The following is an 18112-nucleotide window of genomic DNA, read 5'->3' as shown; positions in this document are numbered from 1 at the left end:
AGGGTTTACAAACACTTTAATGTGTATCAGTACACAACCCCCCCCCTCCCCCCACTTTTTTAAATAAAATGTATACTTCTGTTTGTGTTCCTGTTGAACACAGTGACACCAACACCCACTTCCTGTCCTGAGGACGACCTTTTTCCCCCAGACAGGAAGTGAGGGAAAATCTGCACCAGGCAAACAGACAACGGGAAAAAACTGACAGACAAACTCTTAATCCTTCCCCACTTTATATAAAATTAAAACAAACACATTTTGGCTATTTAAAAAAATAAAGCTTAAAGTGGAAGGCAAAACCCAAGTTAAGCTGGATACACACTATACAATGTACTTTAGCTTTTTTCCTTTAGATTTACCAAAACCATATAATATGAGGTCAAACCTAAACACTTTCAATTTGTATGCAACCAGCCATGCTCTTGCACTACATAGTAGGAGGCAAATCTAAAGAAAATCGAACAAAAGCTGTATAGGGTGTAGCCAGCTCAACTCTAAGACCCCTTTCACACTGGGACGCTTTTCTGGCATTTTAGCGCTAAAAATAGCGCTTGAAAAGCACCTCTCAAGCCACCCCAGTGTGAAAGCCCAAGTGCTTTCACACTGGGGTGGGGCGGTGCGCTTGCAGGACGGGGAAAAAAGTCCTGCAAGCGGCATCTTTGGGGCGGTGCGGGAGCAGTGTATACACCACTCCTCCACTACCCCTGCCCATTGAAATGAATGGGCAGCGCTGCTTAAGTGCCTGCAAAGAGCAGCAACACTGGTGTTATTAACCCTTTCTTCGGGCACTAGCGGGGCTTAAAAGCGTCCTGCTAGTGGCCGAAAAGCGTCGCTATAACAGCAGTAAAGCGCCGCTTTACCGCTACCGCCCCAGTGTGAAAGAGACCTAAGTGTACTCCTAAAAAGTTCAGCCGCTATATGAAGAACCAACATATGGCAGTCTGAGTAATAAACGTTAGCCCTCTGCAGCTAGAGGGGAACCAAAACACCAGTGATGATGTTGTGCAAAAGAATAAAAGGATTCCTCTTAAAGTGGTTGTAAACCCTGTTACATTACTTTTATCTACAGGTAAGCCTATAATATGGCTTACCTGTAGGTACTGGCAATATCTCCTAAACTTGCACGGTTTAGGAGATATTTACCATATACGCTAGCGCAGACGTCATCGGCGCATGCGCACTGAAGAAAGGGCACAATAGTGTCATTTCTAAGGGGCTCGTGCCATGACTGGCCGCTCCCGTGTGCATGCGCGGGAGTGATGTCACGTGACTCCAGACAGTCACAGATCATTTCTACGGGGCTCGTGCCATGACTGGCAGCTCCCGTGCGCTTGCGCAGGAGTGATGTCACGTGACTCCAGCCAGTCACAGAGCCGGAGTCCATGGCCCCGGAAGGAAGAGGGTTGAAGATGGATGCGGCCACCAGCAGGGGTATCGCAGGCTTTATTTGCAGGTAAGTGCAACATAATGGGCTAGAATGCGATGCATACTAGCCCATTATGCTTTTACTTTGCAGGGGGAAAAAAAGGAAGTAAAGCCCATCAGGGTTTACTAGCTCTTTACAAACCGTGGCATAGACATTTTTGACTTCTTTGTGGTGGTTTGTAGCCATCACCCCCCAGCGCTGGATTAAGAGGAATCCTTTTGTTTGGGGGGGAATCGCTATATTTGCCTGTTCTGCAGCTGCTCCGGTCAGATCTCCAACGGATCCTCTGTTTGCAGGAGAGAACTGACAATGCCTAGGAAGTGACATCTCCCATAGATTTATTAAGGGGCTTCTGTTGTCGGCTTCTTTTCCTACACACTGAAGCCACTGATCTGCTTGGGAATGGACTGGCTGCAGAATTGGTCAGTATAGTAAATTTTTTTCTTTACAGGGCTAGATAGATTAGGCTTAGAGTTAGTTAGGTTTTGCCTTTACTTTTCACTTTAACTAGTTTGTTTGGCCCAAACCAGCCATTTACTAACAGATGCAACCACCATCATCATTGTGTAAACTGTATGTAGCATTAGCTACATATAGTGCTGTCTTCCAGCAGCAGCAGCGGCATAGGGACTTCCTGTCTGTTGCCAGAACAAAATTAAGTCAGGCAAAGTGCTGCTCTGCCATTGACAGGAAGCCTTGTATATTTTCTGAATATTTTCTGAATATTAAACGTCCTCTCATTAGCTGAGTGAATAGGTGGGTGGATGACATCACAATCTCTACTATCTAAGCCCAATAGAGCTAATTGATCAATGCCAATAAATGAAGCTGTTCACTACTTAGATCAGTGGTTCTCAACCTGGGGGGTCAAATGACGATTTGCCAGGGATCACCGAATCCTGGGCTGTTCCTGAAGCCCGCACCTCTGGCCCAGCCTTTTTGCAGCCACCCAGCAGGGCTGTCCCTGGAGCTCGCAGCTGCCCATTCAGTTCACGGCATGGTTGGGGGAGGAGACAAGAGGTCAGCTGACTGGTGAGAAATGTGAAGTAGGAGGGGCTGGAGGAGACCCTATCGCCTGATTTTGGCATAGGTGTCACTGCTAGGAGACACCACAAAGTCAGAGACACAGTGAGTAACACTACCTGTGATTAGAGTTGCGATTAAAAGTCCCTACTATAGTTCTCAGATCAACAGATGACCTTGATTAAAAGCACCTAATTTGGCTGATCAGAACTCCCCCCAGCACTGCCACTGATCCCATTCCCCCCGCCAAGGAGTAAGAGAAGGAATAAAAATAGAGAATACATGTAAGGGAGAGGTAAAGACAGGGAAGAACAAAGAAAAAGGCAGAGAAAGAATAAGAGAAAGAAAGACGGCTATAAAGAGGGATGGGGAAAAACAAGAAATTAGGAAAGAGATAAAAGGGAAAGAAAGGAGAACAAAGAGAAAGAGTGATACATCCTAAAATGTACCAGAAGGGGTTTTAATACTCTATGAGCGGAAGGGACCCAGGGAGCCCTAAATGTCCATGGATTAGGGGCACAAATTACTTGTCTTGCCTTGGGTGCTGACAACCCATGCTATGAAAATAATTTTACTGTTAGGGGTCCCCACAACTTGGGAAATTTTATCAAGGGGTCAAGGTTGAGAACCACTGACTTAGATGGTGTTAACATTACTGCTGATTAAAGGGAAACTATAGCTTCAGTAAAGTACCAATTTTAAAGCCTAACTTTAGGAATTATAACCCCTCCCCTTAAAGTTTAAATGCTCGCTGACTCTAGGGGGATAAGGAATAAGCTGCATTACTTACCTCACTCCATCACTCTATTCCACTATAGGGATTGTGGGCAGTGCTTCACCATCCTCACAGATAATGCAGGACTACTGGTTCTACACTGTACTTGATGATGTCATGCAACCGGGGCATCTTAGAGAAGAGGCTTCAGGCAACCAGTGGCACAGATAGAGGGAGCTTGCCAGAGCAAAGTATATGGAGAAGTATTACATTTTATTCCTCATCTCCTAGCGTTAATGAGCATTTAATCCTTCCCCTGTGGGATGGGGGTCACGGCAGTTTCTTGTAATTTATGCAGTTATGCAATATTTTTCTAAAACTGTGATTTGCTGTCACTTAGGGCTTGTTCATGCCAGTCCTGTGAAGCAGCTTTGCCCAACACTGAGAATAGGCAAATTGCCTAATGTTCTATTGCTTTCGTTCACACCAATTCTCTGAAAAAAAAATTAGGACACACTGCATTTTTTGCACAGCACAACATGTTCTGACACACTGCAACATGCTTCTGCACACAGAACTTAGGTTAAAGGAAAAAATATGTAAGCACTGTAATGCATTTCAAAGCATCATGTCTTTTGTGCACCTTAACGTGTGCTTGCAGATGTGAAAAAGTCCAGACTGTTTTAGATATAGTATTTAAAAATAGTAAAATTACGACAAATATGTCTTACAAAAATGTGGAAACAAAAAAAAAAAAAAAAAAACAAATAGAAAACCCGGGTGTCCAATATAGGAACTGCATTAGCAGTGTTTAGCTGGCAGAACATTGTGTTGCACACTGTAAATACTTAGCTTGTTAATGTGTAAAGAATCAGAGATCAGGTAAGTAAAAGGTCTCCAGTTAAACACACACAATCTGACAAGACTTAGGCACAAAAAGTTACCATACTACACACCTACCCTGCTGTACACAAAGGAAGTAGTATACATCAATTATATACTCTGGTAGTGAGAAATTCTCCTTGTAAGAGGCATCTGTGCAATTTAACTTGTGTCACAGAAAAATACTAGAAAAAGCCAAAGGATCAGCATGGCAGCCAGGCAAACAGCACTTTTAGAAATAGGTTTCTCTCAGCACAGGTTTGCTCTTAAACTTGATCTTACAAGGTTCACATATCAAAATATGAGAATATGAAGCCAATATAGAATTAACAGTGTTTCTACCCCAGAGGGCTTTATTTCTAAAGCTGTTTATACCTAAACATACACCGCCCATATAAGTGCTTTCATGTAGCTGGTGCAGCCAGCTATTTCCGATTAGCCGTGGGCAGGAAGTCTGTGCAAAACAATGACAGGCTGGCACTGTCCATGGCTGTTCACATGTAATTGTTCAAAGAGAAAATATATGCATTTAGGGATAGAGGAGCAGCTCTGTATGCAGACAGATTGTTTGTGCCAAGGGCCTCTCATCTGTTCCCAACTGCAGGTATTCCCTCCATGTGCAATTACATTTAAACAGCTGCAGAATCTCTCAGCCCATCATTGATTTGTACAGGATAAGTAGCCGCAATTAGAAATGCCTTATCGTATCCACAGAAATATGCAGATTTGGGTGTTGTACATCTAGGAATGACCATGTGAATAAGCCCTTAGGCCCCATTCACACCTGAGCGTTTTGTAGCTTGAAATCTCAAGCTACAAAACGCTGGAGGGGAAAAAAAATCAAATATTCTCTATGGAGACGGTTCACATCTCCACTCCAAAACGCCTGAAGCTCAAACAAGTTCTGAAATTTTTTTAGGCAGATTTTCTGTTTTTTACATTGGTGACCTTTTGACCTGTACAAAATAGTGATAAAATCACGCAACTTTCTGCCTGAAAACGCTATTCTCAGGTGTGAATGGGGCCTTATAGTACAGTCTTTGTATATTTACCAACAGTTATGTAGTTCAAAGGCCCATCAAAGCAATTCATTCAACTTTATCCAATCAAAACAAAAAAAAAAACAAAAAAAATACATTCAAAGCACAACTTCATAACAAAGACGAAGTATGACAGTACTGATTTTCTAAAAGAAAGACTGTTGTGACAGAAATGCAGGTGTGGTCATTGCAGTCCAAAAAAGGTTAGCCGCTTGGCCAACTTCAATGTTTTGAATCAAAACAAGCAAGAAGTAATTAAAGCAGGGTTCCACTCAAATTTTTAACTTAATCTTACCCCCTTCAGTTAATTGCATAGATGTTCAAATGCTGCACGTTATTTTTTTTATCGCTGTAATTACCTTTATATTGTACTTTATGGTGGCACTTCCTGTCTCTCCTCCCATGGGAGTAGGCGTGTTTATTGCCTTTCCCCGGCTCCGCACTGTCTCCTGGGAGCGTAGTGTCAGGCTTCCCAAGATTCAGTGCAGAAACAATGATCACGCTCATGAACAAGCTGTGAATGAACAGCATTCACCGCATCCAGGAAATCAATGCTTGTGGGCTTCATATGCCCACAAGCAAGATGGAACCAGCCAGCATCACATTTTTTAAGTTATTCTTCAGTACGAAAACAGACAGAGGCGGAAATATTACACCCAAACTGTGAGTATTATTTTGGGATTAGGAAAGTGTCTCAATGACCTAAAAAAATAAAAAAAATAAAAGGATTGGTCGCCGGACTCCCGCTTTAAACCAGCGTCTGCTCCAAACATTTATTCCAAGACAGTGATCCAGTCGCTAAAAGCCCTGAAGCCCAAGGATTAGTATGACAGCCAGTAAACTAGCATTTTCTGGAAATTAATGACGACAGTTAAGGTATTTGTCCCACGATAAGATTATCGTTTGTAACCCTGCAGTGAACATTTAAAAAAAACACAAAAAAAACACTGGTAGAATATTTTCCCCATAATTTCAATAGGACAGCCTGAATTTAAAAATATATTGCAAATTACAGCATAAAACACTATTTATGCTGTGACTAAAACACTACAGCATACAACCCCTTATTTGCTGTACTTTCCAACAAATGCTTACCTGAGCCTAGGTTCACACTGGATCAATTTGGCATGTCAAATCGGCGTCAATGGCACCGTCTGAATCACCAATTCCCAAAATTAGTTTCTGTACTACTTTTGATGACTTCGGGGTCCGATTTCCATAGACATCTGTGCAGCAACCTGCACAGATGTCTCTGAAATCGCCTCCGAAGTTGGTACTGACATGAAAGGAATGAAATCGGCTGAACAATTTAATTCCCGCTGGCAGTGTGAACCTGTGCTTAAGGCTTGGTTCACACTGCCACACAGGGCGGCTCACAGCATGGGTCCAGTGCATCCCTGTTCACCGTTCCAGGTCCGATTTCAGTCCAAATTTTTGGCTTAAAATGGACCAGAAAACACACAGGACTCCTGTGCAATTCGCACCGGAGCAGCTCCAGAGAGGTGTGATTCGGCTCCATAGAGAGTCATAGAGAGGCATTAAATTTGCCTTAGTGTGAACCCAGCCTAAAAGAGTTCTGCAGCAAAAAAAAAAACAAAAAAAAAAAAAACATAATAGTAGCAAAGGTGAAAGAATAATCCTTTAATACGAAGTCTCTCCCCAGATTAGAACTTTTTTATTGTGAAAAATGACCCCAATAAACCAACTTTACTTGTGATGAATCCTGAAAGTTTATTTTATGTACTCATTTAGAGTTTAAACGTTATTTCACCTTTATAGAAAAAAAATGTGAAGGTGAACTAACACCCTACACGTTTCCCAACCCCCAAGCCCCTCTTTACATACCTACGGCTATGCTGAGCTGTTAAAACTCTTGCAGCCGCTCTTCTCTGTGCAGCGCTTCCAGAACGGACCATAGCAATTCTGATTGGTCAGCGTCTGCACAGTGAATCCTTCTGGTCCGTTCAGAAAGTGCTGCACAAGGCTGACAGAGATGAGCAGGGATTTCAAATCCCTAGACCACTGGATCGGCTGCGTGGGCTCTGACAGCCCAGCATCGCTGGAGGAACGTGCAGTGGGAACCAGAGGAGTGGGGAGGGAGTATGGTGTTAATCTACTTTTATATTTTTTCTGTAAGGGCGAACTAACCCTTTTAATGCGGAACTACACGGCATCTGAGCACTACAAACCAAAACGCTATTCATTTTTAGCTTTAAAAGAACACTCATCCATCCATGTCTACATGCTTTATTTTGTTGAGAAATCACTTTGGAACTACTGACACGCAGCGACTCCTTAACTAAACCAGTCTCTAATTTATATAAAGACCTCTTTCAGGAAACAACAGTATTGATGGAGACTTGCAGACTGGCCTGGGAGGCAGCGGCTCCAGGACTAGACAGATGACTGGGATGACATGTTGGGGGGCTGCATTTCAGTGCCCAGTCTCTACTAGGGATCTCCTGATCCACTATAAATTCCTGCATAGAATATACCTTACCCAGGTTGGCCAGGATGTTTGGGAACCAACACTCTTTGCCGGAGATGCACGGCACCCCTTGCTAATTTCATGCATATATCTTGGGACTGTCCCAGATAAAACCCTACTGGCAAGCTGTAGCGCAATGTATTAAAGTGGTTGTACACCCTGTACAACCACTTTTACCTACAGGTAAGACTATATTAAGGCTCACCTGTAGGTGCTGGAAATATCTCCTAAACCTCCACAGTTTAAGAGATATTTACAATAAAGCCATGCGCCATGTCTACGGCGCATGCACACTTTAGAAAGGGCAGATCGTGTCGTTTCTAAAGGGGGTCATGCCGTGGGCTCCCTCGCGTATTATTTTGTCATGGAAGAACTCTTCTGCACCAACTCTGGCATCCTGGAAATCACCAATCAATAAAGCAGTACCATTTTCCAAAGCAACCTACTTGAATAGGGGGGCTATGGCAAAGTTCGATAAGATTTGAGGAGGCTGGATGGCATCTGTGGATACGGTCTCGGATTAACTTACCACAAGTACAGGCAATGGTCCTTGCGAGGAAATGAAGAGGTGGGAAGGGGTTATTTCTAGAGGGTTGGGCATTCACAAATTGAATTCAGGTGGCAGCAATGATTTATTTGGCTTTAGGATACTCTAGACCAGGGATCCTCAAACTACGGCCCTCCAGCTGTTGCAGAACTACACATCCCATGAGGCATTGTAAAACTCTGACATTCACAGACATGACTAGGCATGATGGGAATTGTAGTTCCTGAACAACTGGAGGGCCGTAGTTTGAAGACCCCTGCTCTAGACCTTAATTTCTTGTGGGGGGGGCCTGGGGAGCCACACTGTAGCTATTGTTTTGTAGGATTACAAAAGGAGACCATGACTAAAATCACTATGCACTTTGCTTTGGTGGGAGGTTCGGGCTGTGTATATCTGTCTGGGCAAGTGTTGTATTGTTTTGTTTGTATTTAACCCCCCCCCCTTTTTTTTCTCACGTTAATGTTATCATTACACACTGGGAATTTTACTGTAACCAGTGACTGTTGCCCGCAGCCTGCGATTGAAGTTGTATGTATGTTACAAAACTTAAAGTATTTTACAAAAAAAGTAATCACTTTGAAACACAACACCTTAGCATTTCTGGGCATGGCCATCTTGTGTAAGGGTAGATGATTCATGTAGCATTTACTTCCTGGAGTCCATCTGCCCTTAGCTCAGGCATGCAGGCAGAAGGGCGAGCTTAGCTGAGAAAACCCTGCATTTGTCTACACAATGAGCGGTCACAAAGACAGGCAAGCCCAAAAACTGACTTCACAGATGAAAAGTTTGCATAGATATTACTATGATAAAGGTAATCGCACAAACAATGGATGCAATAAATGTAAAAGAGAAAAGACACCTACATCCATCTATCTCTTCCTGAACATCATCCTGAAGCAGCGACAAATCTACAAGAAACATAACATAAGAACAATGGAAAACAATAACGCTTACCTAAACATTCATACTGCCAATACATATTAAAAACTGATCTGGGGTAAATGTCTAACTTGCAACTCAAAGCATACCCTTGTAGAGCTTTAACCCATTTAAAATTTAGCAGCTACAAAAAGTTGTAGCTGCTGACTTTTAATAATCAGACACTCACCTGTCCAACGGTCCAGCGATGCGGGTGCAGGAAGCCTCGCTCCTCTCCCCCTCCTTCCGAGGCGCCGGCATTCTAACTGTGGGCGCCCGGCAGGCGCACACTGCTCATGCGTGCGCTGCGAATGGCCAGGCAATCTTCTGGGACCTGTGGTGTGTCCCAGATGATTGCAGGGAGCAGAGAGGGGAGGGGGGGGAGGAGAGAGGGGGGGGGTGAACTTCCTTCCAGCACCGTGGAGCCCCGGGAGGAAGTAGGAGCTTGGTGCCCCTAAAAACAGGGTGCCCGCTCCCCCCCCAAAAAAATGACATGCCAAATGTGGCATGTCAGGGGGTCACCTGAACTTAAAGCGGAAGTTCCATTTTTGGGTGGAACTCCACTTTAACAGTAAATAATCCAAAAATGTTAAGGTTGTTGTATGAAAGGGTTTTTTATAGTAAAATTTATAGTGCAGTCAAGGAGTCCCAGTAGTTTTCAAATTTCGCAAAGCCTGGCCCAAATATTCTGAGCGATCTGGGCCAACCTGCATATTGGATGGGTGGTCTGTTGAGCATGCTGCTATCAGCACTGGAATGATCGCTCTCCCTAGTCTACAAATCTCAAAACCACAAAAGGGTGTACTGTGCATGCGTAGGTTTGTGGATGGGAGAGCATGCTCATTCCTGCAATGATGAGGGACAGCGTAGATTGCAGGATCTAGGGACAGTGTTCTGTGAGATTTATGCTGACCTGCATAGAGGCTAAAGGTCCACAGACAAGATCAGAAAAACTGAAGTTACATTTCAAATGAACGATCTGCCGATTTCCAGATAGTTAGTATGCTGCTTTTGACAGCCGATTACGAATTTTCGTCAGACAAAAACTGGATGTGCAGGCTCCAAAATTTTTGTCTGATGTGAGCACAACGTCCGATTTTCTTTTCAATAGTATGGTTCTTGGCCACAAAAATATCTGAAGAGCAAGACTAAGCATGCTCAGAAATCAAAGAACACATATAAAACAATTCAACACATTACGTCACTTCTGACGTTAAATGAAGTCGTACGAAAATTTTCTGATGGTGAGTAACCTCTTCACTTTCGATTTGAGACTAGCATGCAACAAAAAGCTGATGAAAATTCGTCCAATAATCTGATCGTGTGTACAAGGTTTTAGCAGATGATGGGGGCTGCCCCCATCATTGTAGGAATGAGTAGGCACTCCCCCTTCCACAAAATGTGCACATGCGCAGTGCACTCTCCCTGTCAGAGCAGAACAGCTTAGGAAGTTCAGAGCCACTGGTTGATGGAAAGCATGTGCAGATTTGTTGACAAGGGACAGCGCTCATTCCAGTGATGACGGAAGCACGTTCAACAGACCATCCATCTTACAGGCGATACTTGAAAAATTAGAATATCGTGCAAAAGTTAATTTATTTCACGAATGCAACTTAAAAAGTGAAACTAATATACGAGATAGACTTGTTACATGCAAAGCAAGATAGTTCAAGCCATGATTTGTCATAATTGTGATGATTATGGCTTACAGCTCATGAAAACCCCAAATCCACAAACTCAGAAAATTTGAATATTGTGAAAAGGTGCAATATTCTAGGCTCAAAGTGTCGCACTCTAATCAGATAATTAAGCCATAACACCTACAAAGGGTTCCTGAGCCTTTAAATTGTCTCTCAGTCTGGTTCAGTAGGAATCACAATCATGGGTAAGACTGCTGTCCTGACAGTTGTGCAGAAAACCATCACTGACACCCTCCATAAGGAGGGAAAGCCTAAAAAGGTAATTGCAAAAGAAGTTGGATGTTCCCAAAGTGCTGTATCAAAGCACATTAATAGAAAGTTATGTGGAAACAAAAAGTGTGGAAGAAAAAAGGTGCACAAGCAGCAGGGATGACCGCAGCCTGAAGAGGATTGTCAGGAAAAGGCCATTCAAAAGTGTTGGGGACTTTCACAAGGAGTGGACTGAGGCTGGAGTCAGTGCATCAAGTGCCACCACACACAGACAGATCCTGAACATGGGCTTCAAATGTTGTATTCCTCTTGTCAAGCCACTCCTGAACAACAAACAACGTCAGAAGCATCTTACCTGGGCTAAAAAAAACAGACCTGGTTTGTTGCTTAGTGGTCCAAAGTCCTCTTTTCTGATGAGAGCAAATTTTGCATTTCATTTGGAAACCAAGGACCCAGAATATGGAGGAAGAATGGAGAGACACACACTGTAAGATGCTTGAAGTCCAGTGTGAAGTTTCCACAGTCTGTGTTGATTTGGGGAGCCATGTCATCTGCTGGTGTTGGTCCACTGTGCTTCATTAAGTCCAGGGTCAACACAGCAGTCTACCAGGAGATTTTGGAGCACTTCATGCTTCCTTCCACAGACGAGCTCTATGGGGATGCTGACTTCATTTTCCAGCAGGACTTGGCACCTGCCTACACTGCCAAAAGCACCAAAACCTGGTTCAATGGCCATGGGATTACTGTGCTTGATGGGCCAGGAAACTCACCTGACCTGAACCCCATAGAGAATCTATGGGGCATTGCCAAGAGAAAGATGAGAGACATGAGACAGAACAATGCAGAAGAGCTGAAGGCCGCTATTGAAGCATCCTGGTCTTCCATAACACCTCAGCAGTGCCACAGGCTGATACTGCCTCAATGCGGTGTGGCATGGAAAATAATTGCTGCAAAAGGGGCCCAAACCAAGTACTGAGTACATATGCATACTTTTCAGAAATCCGATATTGTTCTATGTACAATCCTTGGTTTATCAATTGCATGTAATATTCTAATTTTCTGAGATTGTGGATTTGGGGTTTTCATGAGCTGCAAACCATAATCATCACAATGATGACAAATCATGGTTTGAACTATCTTGCTTTGCATGTAATGTGTCTCATATATTAGTTTCACCTTTTAAGTTGCATTAGTGAAATAAATTAACTTTTGCACCATATTCAAATTTTTCGAGTATCACCTGTATATGCAGAACAGCACAGAACACTCAGAATGCTACCTTTTGGCAAGGCTTTGTGGAAGCTGCACTTGACCTACAGGTATTTTAATTAAAACAATCGATTTGTTAACTACTTGGGCCCCTTGACTGCACATGAAATTTTACCAATAAGCCTCATGTACACTGCTGCTCCTACACTTCCGTTTAGGAGCTTCTGGCATTTTGTTTTTTTTTTGTCAAAGCCCCTGATCTCAATTCCATAAAAGCCTGTGTGTCCATGCACACATAGGCTTTTACCAGAGATTATGAGCATCAGGGTACTGAGGCAGTCAAAGCTCCTCTCCTGACTGCAGAAGAAAATCGCATTCAGGAGGGAAGCTTTTGGGTGTAAAAAACAAACACTCCTAAACGCCAAGTGCGTTCAGCACTTCAGAGGTCATTCAGATGAATAAACAGAATAAATTATAATTCTGGCCAATGAAATAAATTAACTCCCAAACACCAAATGCTGCTTAGAACTCTGCTAAACTCACCTAAACTGGTTTGAAAAAAATGCAGCTCAGGTGAGTTTATTAATGCTAATTTTCCCCTTCCAGGAGAAATCACATTACAATAAACCAGTGTGCATGAAGCCTAAATATGAACTACTCCCTTAAAGAATGTGCACAAGAATGCTTTCATATACGATTGGCTCATCTTTGCACTGCATAAAACAAATTACCTTCTGATCAGCTCAGTGTATGTTTAGCCTCTTCCTACAGGGCATAATATCCAGATTGATAATATGTAAGGGAAATAAGTCATTTGTGCCAGGAGAGGTACATACTAGAATATAAGGCCTGTTTCACATGGGCTTCAGCAAGCTTTGAGGACTGATTTACACCAGAATCGCACAGGAACGCGCTACACATTCCTATGCGATCCGGCAGCCCATTCATTTTAACGGGCTGCAAATCAAACCAGACTGCACAAAAGGTGGTGCATGCACAACTTTTGAAAAACGCACTGCACCAAATCACATTGTACTACAGCACTATGCGATATGGTGCCCACAAATGCACTGTTTGCAATCTACATTTGGGGTGCCTTCAACAATGTATTGGCACCAACAGCAGATCGCAAAGGCAGTGCGTTCTTAACGCAGTGCAGGAAACACACCTTTCCCACACTGCGTTCTGGTGTGAACCGGCTCTGAAGCTTTTCAAAGTACCCCTCAGCTCCAGTTTGTAAATGATAAATACAGATCCTAATGGGAGTGCTGGCTGTCACTTTAGACATGCTGCTAGCAGGCTTCAAAACTTCTTGAAAGCCTGCTGGCAACTTGTTTAAAGTGACAATCAGCATTCCATTAAGATCTGTGTACAACATTTCCAAACAGTCTAGCAGTCTCAAAGTTCCTGCATCTGCCTACTACCCATCCTAGTACAGGCTTAGACAGCACCCATTGCTGACCAGGGCCAACCTCTGCCAAGCATTCCCAATGCCATCATCTACTATCACTTTATACAAAAAGTCCTAGACGTTGTTGGGTACATCGTTGTGCCATCCTACAGACATTACCTGGTGTGGCCTCCTGTGTTTTCCTACGGACACTACCTGTCCCCCCACCCCGTACTATCCCACAGACGCTGCCTGTTCCCCCTCGTACTATCCCAAGGACGCTACCTGTCCCCCCCGCATACTATCCTACGGAAGCTGCCTGTCCCCCCCCTTGTACTATCCTACGGAAGTTGCCTGTCCCCCCCCTCGTACTATCCTACGGAAGCTGCCTGTCTCCCCCCCCCCCGTACCATCATATGGAAGCTGCCTGTCTCCCCCCCCCCCGTACCATCATACGGTAGCTGCCTGTGTCCCCCCCCCCCCCGTACCATCCTACGGAAGCTGCCTGTCACCCCCCCCCCCCGTACCATCCTACGGAAGCTGCCTGTCCAACCCCCCCCCCCCGTACCATCCTACGGAAGCTGCCTGTCCAACCCCCCCCCCCCGTACCATCCTACGGAAGCTGCCTGTCCAACCCCCCCCCCCCGTACCATCCTACGGAAGCTGCCTGTCCAACCCCCCCCCGTACCATCCTACGGAAGCTGCCTGTCCAACCCCCCCCCCCCGTACTATCCTACGGAAGCTGCCTGTCCCCCCCCTCGTACTATCCTACGGACGCTGCCTGTCCCCCCCCTCGTACTATCCTACAGACGCTGCCTGTCCCCCCCCCCTCGTACTATCCTACGGACGCTGCCTGTCCCCCCCCCCTCGTACTATCCTACGGACGCTGCCTGTCCCCCCCCCCTCGTACTATCCTATGGACGCTGCCTCTCCCCCCCCCTCGTACTATCCTACGGACGCTGCCTGTCCCCCCCTCGTACTATCCTACGGACGCTGCCTGTCCCCCCCTCGTACTATCCTACAGACGCTGCCTGTCCCCCCCTCGTACTATCCTACGGACGCTGCCTGTCCCCCCCTCGTACTATCCTACGGACGCTGCCTGTCCCCCCCTCGTACTATCCTACGGACGCTGCCTGTCCCCCCCTCCTACTATCCTACGGACGCTGCCTGTCCCCCCCCCTCGTACTATCCTACAGAAACTGCCTGTCCAACCCCCCCTCGTACTATCCTACGGAAGCTGCCTGTCCAACCCCCCCTCGTGACCAGGGCCAACCTCTGCCAAGCATTCCCAATGCCATCTTCTTCAGACCAAAGTAAGTACTGCCGCAATCTACTATCACTTTATACAAAAAGTCCTAGACATTGTTGGGTGCATCGCTGTGCCATCCTACAGACATTACCTGGTGTGGCCTCCTGTGTTTTCCTACGGACACTACCTGTCCCCCCCCCCCGTACTATCCCACGGACGCTGCCTGTTCCCCCTCGTACTATCCCAAGGAAGCTGCCTGTCCCCCCCCCCGTACTATCCTACAGAAGCTGCCTGTCCCCCCCCATACTATCCTACGGAAGCTGCCTGTCCCCCCCTCCTACTATCCTACGGAAGCTGCCTGTCCAACCCCCCACCTCCCCCCTCGTACTATCCTACGGACGCTGCCTGTCCCCCCCTCCTACTATCCTACGGACGCTGCCTGTCCCCCCCTCCTACTATCCTACGGACGCTGCCTGTCCCCCCCTCCTACTATCCTACGGACGCTGCCTGTCCCCCCTCCTACTATCCTACGGACGCTGCCTGTCCCCCCCTCCTACTATCCTACGGACGCTGCCTGTCCCCCCCTCCTACTATCCTACGGACGCTGCCTGTCCCCCCCTCCTACTATCCTACGGACGCTGCCTGTCCCCCCCTCCTACTATCCTACGGACGCTGCCTGTCCCCCCCTCCTACTATCCTACGGACGCTGCCTGTCCCCCCCTCCTACTATCCTACGGACGCTGCCTGTCCCCCCCTCCTACTATCCTACGGACGCTGCCTGTCCCCCCCTCCTACTATCCTACGGACGCTGCCTGTCCCCCCCTCCTACTATCCTACGGACGCTGCCTGTCCCCCCCTCCTACTATCCTACGGACGCTGCCTGTCCCCCCCTCCTACTATCCTACGGACGCTGCCTGTCCCCCCCTCCTACTATCCTACGGACGCTGCCTGTCCCCCCCTCCTACTATCCTACGGACGCTGCCTGTCCCCCCCTCCTACTATCCTACGGACGCTGCCTGTCCCCCCCTCCTACTATCCTACGGACGCTGCCTGTCCCCCCCCTCGTACTATCCTACGGACGCTGCCTGTCCCCCCCTCGTACTATCCTACGGACGCTGCCTGTCCCCCCCTCGTACTATCCTACGGACGCTGCCTGTCCCCCCCTCGTACTATCCTACGGACGCTGCCTGTCCCCCCCCTCGTACTATCCTACGGACGCTGCCTGTCCCCCCCTCGTACTATCCTACGGACGCTGCCTGTCCCCCCCTCGTACTATCCTACGGACGCTGCCTGTCCCCCCCTCGTACTATCCTACGGACGCTGCCTGTCCCCCCCTCGTACTATCCTACGGACGCTGCCTGTCCCCCCCTCGTACTATCCTACGGACGCTGCCTGTCCCCCCCTCGTACTATCCTACGGACGCTGCCTGTCCCCCCCTCGTACTATCCTACGGACGCTGCCTGTCCCCCCCCTCGTACTATCCTACGGACGCTGCCTGTCCCCCCCCTCGTACTATCCTACGGATGCTGCCTGTCCCCCCCCTCGTACTATCCTACGGACGCTGCCTGTCCCCCCCCTCGTACTATCCTACGGACGCTGCCTGTCCCCCCCCTCGTACTATCCTACGGACGCTGCCTGTCCCCCCCTCGTACTATCCTACGGACGCTGCCTGTCCCCCCCCTCGTACTATCCTACGGACGCTGCCTGTCCCCCCCCTCGTACTATCCTACGGACGCTGCCTGTCCCCCCCTCGTACTATCCTACGGACGCTGCCTGTCCCCCCCCTCGTACTATCCTACGGACGCTGCCTGTCCCCCCCCTCGTACTATCCTACGTACGCTGCCTGTCCCCCCCCTCGTACTATCCTACGTACGCTGCCTTTTCCCCCCTTTGTACTATCCTACGGACGCTGCCTGTCCCCCCCTCGTACTATCCTACGGACGCTGCCTGTCCCCCCCCTCGTACTATCCTACGGACGCTGCCTGTCCCCCCCCTTGTACTATCCTACAGAAACTGCCTGTCCAACCCCCCCTAGTGACCAGGGCCAACCTCTGCCAAGCATTCCCAATGCCATCTTCTTCAGACCAAAGTAAGTACTATCCTACGGAAGCTGCCTGACCAACACCCCCCCCCCCCCCCCGTACTATCCTACGGAAGCTGCCTGTCCCCCTCTCGTACTATCCTACAGACGCAGCCTGTCCCCCCCTCGTACTATACTACGGACGCAGCCTGTCCCCCCCCTATACTATCTTACGGAAGCTGCCTGCCCCCCCCTCATACTATCCTACGGACGCAGCCTGTGTGTCGTCCCCCCCCCCCCATACTATCCTACAGACACTGCCTGTCCCCCCCTCCTACTATCCTAGGGAAACTGCCTGTCCCCCCCCCCCCCTACGGGAAGCTGCCTGTCGCCCCTTAAACTACCCTATGGACAGTACTCAGCCATTGCAGGTAGTGTCTAGTGGCCCCCTCCACATAACTACTCAGGGAAGACAGTAGAGAGAAGTGAAGAAAGAGAGAAGCGCAGCCAACAGAAGTGACAGGCCGGCCCTGTCCTGTCACTAATATCAGAGCCCTGTGTAGGAGTCCACAGACAACTCCCAGCCCACACACCAGTCACTGTCCACTTTCTTCCGCCCCGGGCCCAGTCACAACGCTGCCATGGCACATGACACTCTCTATGACACGCACACGGCGCCGTTCCTCTCACCCGCCATCTTGTGTCCCAGGCCGCGCCGCTACATGGAGTCTGCAGCCCGCACAGTCTCCGCCCAACTCCCGGGGGTGTGTATGAGGTGCGGTCACCGAGGGGAGGGTGGACGTCCCCAATGCGCCTCCGTGTTTTCCTCCAATTCACAAGTTACAGCCTCGGAGCACGGAAGATCCAAAATCGGAGTGGTTAGGGGGAGGAGATGACATCACAGTCATGTGACCGCACCATGTGACCTCCGAGGGAGAGCTGGGACATGAGTGGAAGGACTCTACTCCCGGGAAATCAGTGTGTGTGTGGAGACTGAAGGGGGGGTGTATGGATTATAGTGCGTGAGGGGGATTGGAAACACCGCTCTGATCAGGGAATGTGGGGTGCAGGGTGTATAGTGTCAGTTATAACTGCTCACATCCCTCTGATCAGGGAATGTGGGGTGCAGGGTGTATAGTGTTAGTTATAACTGCTCACACTGCTCTGATCAGGGAATGTGGGGTGCAGGGTGTATAGTGTCAGTTATAACTGCTCACACCTCTCTGATCAGGGAATGTGGGGTGTATAGTGTCAGTTATAACTGCTCACACCTCTCTGATCAGGGAATGTGGGGT

General features: G+C 47.7%; 1 protein-coding gene across 7 annotated transcripts in view; it reads right to left on the bottom strand.

Moving 5' to 3' along the window:
• PPP4R1 (protein phosphatase 4 regulatory subunit 1) overlaps nucleotides 1–17750 on the bottom strand; it is a 152865-nt gene extending 135115 nt beyond the window's left edge. For 3 of the 7 annotated variants that reach the window (XM_073631341.1, XM_073631342.1, XM_073631343.1), the window contains exons 1-2: nucleotides 17508–17750; nucleotides 8985–9029 (exon numbers count right to left, since the gene is read on the bottom strand). In XM_073631341.1, coding sequence (XP_073487442.1) covers nucleotides 8985–9029; nucleotides 17508–17514 — 52 coding nt within the window. In that variant the 5' untranslated portion in view covers nucleotides 17515–17750. The other 4 variants (XM_073631344.1, XM_073631347.1, XM_073631346.1 and 1 more) reach the window with 3 other exon arrangements.
• Nucleotides 17751–18112: the final 362 nt, after the last annotated feature.

Source organism: Aquarana catesbeiana, linkage group LG05 (assembly GCF_042186555.1).
Source record: "Aquarana catesbeiana isolate 2022-GZ linkage group LG05, ASM4218655v1, whole genome shotgun sequence".
In the NCBI taxonomy this organism is placed as follows: Eukaryota; Metazoa; Chordata; class Amphibia; order Anura; family Ranidae; genus Aquarana; species Aquarana catesbeiana.
The sequence above is the reverse complement of the archived record's forward strand: the minus strand, read 5'-3'. Positions and strand labels throughout refer to the sequence as shown.